The 8,337-nt window shown below is 32.5% G+C and overlaps 1 protein-coding gene across 1 annotated transcript; it reads right to left on the bottom strand.

Annotated features, from left to right (window-relative positions):
- Window positions 1–6,985: 6,985 nt before the first annotated feature.
- On the bottom strand, window positions 6,986–7,774 carry LOC130443317 (uncharacterized). Its single transcript, XM_056777884.1, has one exon. It carries the CDS (start codon window positions 7,772–7,774, stop codon window positions 6,986–6,988), a length of 789 nt encoding a protein of 262 aa, XP_056633862.1.
- Between the last annotated feature and the right edge of the window lie 563 nt (window positions 7,775–8,337).

Here is an 8,337-nt window from a genome sequence, read left to right as displayed (position 1 = left end):
CAAATTTCTATCTCGGGACACCCCGTGTATATGATACTTGTATCTACAAAATAACGTTTGGTAATACTAATAGGTGGGTATGAACATTAAGAAAATAGGATTGGAAGTATTTTAATGGAGGACGTGAGCTCAACAACCAATGGGTCAAGGATTTTTGTAATCGTTTCCTGCAATTATCGAATGGTAATAAAGTTTAATATAAAGCACTTCGATTTTCATTGTAATAATGCTATTATTCACATATTTAACTTCCAGTAAAGTATACTTCCATGATTTTATGTCTTGATAATGTCATTTTAAAAGACCTTCAATATAGATAAATTATTAAAGAATATTCCACATCTATACGAGAGCTACAGTGAAGTGAAGCTTCAGTGAATGATGACTATTTCATATTGAATATATGTTTTTAATCAATCATCACCAACTAATGCGAGTAAATGAATAATAAAAGTATGAAATTCATTGTTCATTTATAATATGATTTGCACATATAATCAGGTTTCTCTCAGAAAAAAGAATCTAACTAAAGAAACAATTTTACGATATTTGTTATAGATACCCCCATACTTTGTGAACAAGGAGAAGAGAGACCTAGCAAAATTAAATATCATATGTTCATAGTACACATTATTTCAATCTGAACACTGAATGAAACCTTGAAATATTTACAACCTAATAAATGTGGCAACAATTAAAATGTGAAGATCTCGATTGCTAAAGTTTTTCCTCTGCTCGTGGCCTAGTCCCGTTATCATATACATCTTGAAGAAGTGGTTATATTCAGTTTTTTTGCTTATGGTTCTAGGCTTAAGATTTTCTTCGAAAATGTCAAAACGTATGTTTTGAAATTTGGTATTACTAAGACCTACAATTTCGTTTTTGTCTTTCATGAGCCGTTTCGAATAGCCACTCGCACCATTATATGCACAGGTCAAAGTAGATGACAAATAAATAGACCAGACACATAATTACACAAATTGAATAAATATAATTTATTGAACAATCAATTTTTTTGTGTAGCTAAAAATAATAATAAAATGCCTCTTTTTTAAATTTTCTGTCATTTTGATGGTTCTGGTTGAAGAAACTCTTCCTCAGATAAATATTTGTATTTTAGATTCTTCAACAAGGCACGTAAAACTGGGATGCTCGAATCATCGTCATAATTCAATGTAATGTCAATCATAATTCAAGCAAATAACGGACCAATTCTTGCTTTACTGTAGTCACAAACAGTCTCCCACTTGTCTTTCAGGATTTTTGAGACATTGGTATCGTTGGTAATAATGAGAGGTGTCTTCATTTGCAATGTGACGGAATCAATTGCTTATCACCGCCGTATATGGTAACAATGAATCGTTATTCAGCAGAAATTAGAACCTTCGGACCGACTTTTCCAACACAATGTCGCTGTTGATGGATTGATTTCAGCATTTTTTTAATTTTTCGATCGACATCTCAATGACCATAAACAATTTAGAGGATCTAGATTTTGCAATGAAGAAAAGTGACAAAAATCCAAACGTAATGACTGAACTATTCTTGCAAATGACATTCTAGTACTTCGAATGGAAGTGATAAGCGTAGGAGAGCTCTCGGTCATTTTAAAATATATCCTTATGTTTTTATATTCCAATTTTCTGTTCAGTTGTGCTGCATTAACCTAATATATACAAATATTTCTATTATCCAATAACTATTTATTGAAACATTCATTAATTATTTAATTGTTATTCGAATAGAACAATATTTTCATAAACCATTAGATCTCATGTGAACATTTGTTTAACCAATAACTATTTACTAAAGAGATCAGGGACATTTCCATAACGCTTGGCACGTCGAAACTAAAGCCGTGCATATTAATATGTGAGAAGGTTTAGAATCTAAACAAAATATAATATTGGAAAATGAACGACATCATCTGGGTCACTGGGTTTATAACTACACTCAATAGAATTTCTATATATAATTATATATACCCTTCTGAATACTACTGTTTACGACTACGTACAGCTATATACAACTACATACTATATACTTACTATATACTTGTATATATATATATATATATATATATATATATATATATATATATATATATATACTATAAGTCTCAGGTAGAGACCATGAAAGAAAATATATTATATATGATATATATATATATATATATATATATATATATATATATATATATATATATATATATATATACTATAAGTCTCAGGTAGAGACCATGAAAGAAAATATATTATATATGGTATATATATATATATATATATATATATATATATATATATATATATATATATATATATATATATATATATAAACCATGTCTTACCATGTGAATAGACTCTGGAATTCTTAGGTTATCAAAAACGGTTTGCGGGAGTAATCATCTCCTACCATTACTTATTCTAACAGGAATTTTATTATATATTGTTTCAAACGGAATTGTTATATTTAAGTTTCTAAAAGTTAATGTTTTTGTCGAGTAATCTAAAATTGCGTTAAATCGTTCTAAGTCATAATTGCCAAAAAAATATCAAAATTTTCACTCCATGAGGCAATTCGACCGTCAATAAATTCGTTTATGTTATATAAAGTTGTATTGATGTTAAAACTGAATTTACGAGTTAGTTTCATGGAAGTAAATGTAAATGGTTTATGATAAATATGACATTTGTTAAAATATTTTGCAGCGTCCAGAGAGATTACGCTTTTAGATCCACTTGAATCGATTCAATTAGTCGAGTTCTAACACTACTACGAGTAAGATCGTTAACATAGTGTTGATGCCAAAAAAAGTGTTAAGTAGTTTCTACTCCAAAAAATAAGTACACCTATCTAATTAGTTTATATTTTTCAATTTTATCAAATAGAATTTTAATTTTTCGAATAAAAAAAATGTCCGATCCCAAGGGCGACCCGCAGGCCGCCCGATAAAAATTCCAATTATTCTCAACCGATATATGATTTTAACAATAAATATCAAAACACTGACAAAGGACCTTATTTCGTTTATCTTGAACATGTAGATAAGAACTTAGGTAGGTTATTTCCTATCAAAGTAGGCTATTTTTTGAGGAAATCATTAGAATTTAAAATTGATATTCTAGATATCAAATCCATAGGTATGAAAAGAGTCAGAATAGAATTCAAATCATATCATATTGCTAATTCTTTAATCAACCACAATTTGAAAAAAAATAATAACCTAATCGCATTTATACCTAAATTCTTCACGCAAAAAAAAGGAGTCATTCAAATGGTCGATACGAAACGTATGAAAAGACGGGTAATTGACTCAGAATCAAAACAAGTCAGCTATATAGATAGGCAAATGATAATTGTCACCTTTTTAGGCAACAAAATTCCAGACACAGTCACAATTAACTTAGTAACATTTAATGTAAAGACATATGTACATCCTGTAGTGCAAGTGTTTGCGTTATGGTCACACGTCAACTCAATGTAAAAGTAAAAAACGTTGTCAAACGTGCACTAATTAACATGACGAAAGTGATGAGAGTAAAAAATGCGAATCAGAAATATTATGCTTATTTTGTAACACCTCTATTTCTAGAAACTACCCAGAGTATATCAAGCAATATAATATTAAAAAAACAATAGCCCACCAGAATGCAACATTCAAAGAAGCTAAGTTTGTAGTAGAACACCCATCTTATGCAAAAATAACCACGTATAATAGATTAGAATTACTGAAAAACGATGAGAATTTTCCAGAAGTGTCACCTAAAGGTGCGAACAACCTCCTCAGAAAACCCAAAATTTCAAACTCCTCGGTTAAAATTAACTCCAAAATATCCAAGAAAAGAAAATGCATCTCCCCTCCACTGTCACCAGCCTGCAATATTCCCGAATCTACTCATATCATGCATTATGCACAGGGCTCACAACCCACTTCATGTAATTCCAATGAAAATCATTCCAACATGACCAACATATCTGCCCCACCTCCCATTTCATCCATATATAATACTACTCCCAACTCCAATCAAATCATAGTCCAAATTACCTCATTTATTTATGAATTAATACAAAATCCAGAATCAACCGGTGAAATTAAGATTAAAGACCATCTGTTTAGGTGTCGGTGTTTGTTCTTTTCTTCTTTTATTATAATAATAATGATACACTATTGTATTTCGTAAACGCACAACTTTAATTACTTATATTATCCTTGCATCTCATATACTGATATTGAATTATTATACATTAAAGGAATTTTTATGAATTTTACGTCTGCTACTCTTGTGGTGTGTATCTTGAATGCCCTGGGTTTTTGCTGTCTCTCTTCTGGGCCCTCGTGGTCGCAGCGTTGCCAGGTTTAGCTTCCATATAAAATTTAGAAGTCGTAACATACCCGCGGCCTTAAAAGCACCGGCTTTTAGCAGAGTATATAACAGTTACTTAAACTTAAGCACACACATTTATTTTTTTTTACGGCAAAGGGCACAGTTTGGAAAAATCTCTGATGATAGTTCCATTGTTGGTGAGAATTTCTGCAACAAGCGAGATATTGTCACTACCCCGGAATAATTTTGTTACGCGCCCCAATTTCCAGGTAAGAGGTGGAAGTTTGTCATCCTTTATAAGTACCAATATACCTTCTGCCAACTCTCCATGGTTCGTCTTCCATTTAGATCGTTGCTGAAGTTCGGAAATGTATTCCTTATACCATCTCGTCCAGAAGTGTTGCCGAGCATTTTCGATTTTAACCTGCTTTCCTTTTCTAAAATCATAACTGGCTCCAGAATTGAAGTTAGTGGACGACCAATGATGAAGTGAGCTGTTGTTAAAGGAGAAGGATCTAAAGGGTTAGTAGATAGCGGACAAAGAGGACGGGAGTTTAATATGGCCTCTATCTGACAGAGCAAAGTCGTGAACTCTTCAACAGTTAAGTTAGATTTACCAGAAACACGTTTCAAGTGATATTTCATTGCCTTAACCCCAGCCTCCAAAATGTGGAGCTTGGACTGGATTAAAGTTCCAGCGTATGCCTTGATTGTTCATAGAATCACTAATTAAACATTCATTTTGAGTGAGAAAATCATAGAGTGCTTTCAAGTGTCTATTTGCACCAATAAAATTTGTACCGTGGTCTGAATAAATTTGAGATGGTTTTCCACGTCGACTGATAAAGCGTTTCAGAGCCAAAAGGAAATCTTCAGTTGAAAGACTACTTACAAACTCAAGATGAATGGACTTTGTAGCCAAGCATATGAACAGACAAACATAACCTTTCATGATTTTTGAGCCACGTCCCCTTCTTTTAAGTACATGAAAAGGTCCGGCATAATCTGTACCTGTGATTTGAAAGGGGAAACCAGATAAAAATCACTTGGTAAATTTCCCATAATAGGTTGGACTGATTTTGGTTTTAATCTATAACATTGTATACATTTATGAACAATAGATCTAGCTAGGTTGCGAGCGGCAACTGGCCAATACGTTTATCGTATATTATATAATAATTGTAATGGTCCTGCATGTAATAAGTTTTTATGCTCTTGTTCAAAAAGAAGTTTCGTGAAATGGTGTTTCGACGACAAAATCATTGGATGTTTTTTATTGAAATGAAAATTTGAATTCTGCAAGCGACCTCCAACTCTAAGTATACCTCTCATGTCCATAGACGGGTTTAGAAATAAAAGTTTACTTTTTTTGTCAATTTCATTCCCAGCTTTTAAATCATTATACTCCTTATTGAACGAAGATAGTTTTACAAGTAACTTCAAAGAGTTATCTAATTCTGTTGTAGTAAAAACACCAAACGATCGATTTTCTTCATTACTTGAGCAATTTTTTATAAATCTTAGTAGTAAGTAGTTTTTATTTCTGGAAGGGGAATAGACGTCTTGTTGTCTTTTGGCCAAAGGTCAGGGCTCTCTTGGAGCCAATATGGACCCTGCCACCATATATTTGAATTATTCAAACTACTAGGATAAGAGCCTCTTGATAAAATGTCTGCAGGATTTTCTAAACTTGGAACATAACGCCATGAACTGATATCAGTTATCTCCTGTATTTTAGCAATTCGATTACGAACGATGGTTTTAACAAATGAACTGGAGTTTTAATCCAACCCAACACTATTGTAGAGTCAGACCATAATGTTACAGAATTGAAATCAAGCCTCAAAGAAGTAGTAACCTTATTAACAAGTTTAGCCAGAAGATGGGCTGCACATAATTTTAACCGAGGGATTGTTAGTGATTTAATTGGCGCAACCTTAGCTTTAGAGATAAGCAAATGACAAAATGTTTCACCATAGCAATTTTTGATCTGACATACACAGCTGCACCATATGCTACCTCAGAAGCGTCTGAAATGGCATGTAATTCTATTTGTGTGGAATTATCACAAATAACATGTCGCTGAATTTTTAAATAATTTAATGACGGAAGTTCTTGTATAAAATTGTTCCATTTAACTTGTAATTCATGGGAAATTGGACTGTCCCAAGATAGATTTTCCTTCCAAAGTTGTTGTAACATTACTTTAGCAATTATAATGCAAGGGCCAAGTAGACCCATTGGATCGAATATTCTGGATATGCCTGAAAGCATAACTCCTTTTGTTAAACATTCATCCTTCATTTCAACATCAATATGAAATATTAATTTATCCGTTTTACTCATCCACGATATACCTAGGGTTTTTGCAACATCATCTTCGCCAATGACTAGACCTTTCGAAGAATTAGCAAGTTTACCTTCTTTTAGAAACCTGTCAAAAGGTCATCGACATAGAAGTCGTGAAGAATAATATTTGAAATAATCGGGAATTCTCTTTCACAAAGTTTACCTAATTCTACTAAACACCTAATAGCTAAAAATGGTGCACTTGTAGTACCATAAGTTGCCGTGGAAAGTTCACAGACACTTAGTGCTTTATTTTCGTTATCTCGCCATAGAATTCTTTGCATTTTATGCTGATCTTTTGACTCCAAGACCTAACGGTACATTTTTTCAATGTCCGCGGTAACAACATATTTATATTGTCTAAAGCGTAATAATATTGACACTAAATCATCTTGAATTACCGGTCCTTTTAGCTGAAGTTCATTAAAAGAAACTCCACTTGTAGATCGCGCCGAGGCGTCAAAAACTGTCCTTAATTTCGTTGTTGCGCTATGCATACGTAGAATTCCATGGTGCGGTAAATAATAGGCATCCTCATGATTTACTTCAGATTCTTCTCCTATGTTTTGCATATGATTGAGCTTTTCATATTTGAGGATAAAATTCTTGTACATTCTTGAGAATTGGTATTCTTTTGAGAATTTTTGCTCAAGCGATTTGAATCTTCTTTTGGCTAGACCTAAAGATTCACCTAATATTTTTGGACTTGCTTTCAATGGAATCGATACAATAAAACGACCTTCTTGAGTTCTTATTGTTGTGTCTTTAAATTGAGTTTCACAGTCCATTTCCTCTTTGGACCAAGGACTGGCAGTTTTAACACTTTCTATTTCAAAGAATTTTGATAACTGGTCTTGGATATATAAATCACCTTCATTTTTAACCAAATTATAAACTATATTATTAGAAATTTGAAAGCCTTGTAATTTACTTGAAACCAACCATCCAAGCTGAGTTTCCCGTAAAACAGGACCATTTGTATTTAACTTCAATTGGTTTGGACATAAAACATTCCAAAAAATATCAGCACCTATCAGCATCTCGATTGGTCCGGGCTTGTGGAAGTGTTTATCAGCCAAATTGATATATTTAGATATCATTAGCTTTTGCTTATCAATGTAAAATGTAGGCAAGTTTCCAGTTATTTCTGGCAAAATAAAACAAGACAAGTCCGTCATAAAATTTTTATGTTGAGATTTAAATTTTAAACAACATTTATATTTCACATTAGAGACGGCACTGTTCAAACCAGAAACAGCGAAATTCATTGTTTGCTTTGGAATATTTAGTTTTGAGTGAAGAGACTCAGTTATAAAGGAAGACATTAATCCTGAATCTAGAATAGCTCGAACAGGTACGTAAGCACCATAACTGTTTAAAACATCTACTACTACCGTGGATAACAGAATTTGAAAATGTTCCGAACTTGTAGTTAGGGAATCATTTTCTTGATTTATATTTTGATTTGCTTGATTTTTGTTTTCTATGTGTAAAAGAGTATTGTGTTTACCCTTACATGTTTTACATGAAGCATACAATCTGCATTGGTTGGTTTTGTGGCCACTTCGAAGACAGTTTAAGCATAACTTTAGTCTTTTGGCTTGTTCCATGCGATTTAGCACAGACATTGCCTTGAATTTGTCGCACATAAGCACTCTGTGAT

The sequence above is a fragment of the Diorhabda sublineata genome, chromosome 4 (assembly GCF_026230105.1).
Source record: "Diorhabda sublineata isolate icDioSubl1.1 chromosome 4, icDioSubl1.1, whole genome shotgun sequence".
NCBI classification, from domain to species: domain Eukaryota; kingdom Metazoa; phylum Arthropoda; class Insecta; order Coleoptera; family Chrysomelidae; genus Diorhabda; species Diorhabda sublineata.
This window is presented reverse-complemented; position numbering and strand designations above follow the sequence as displayed.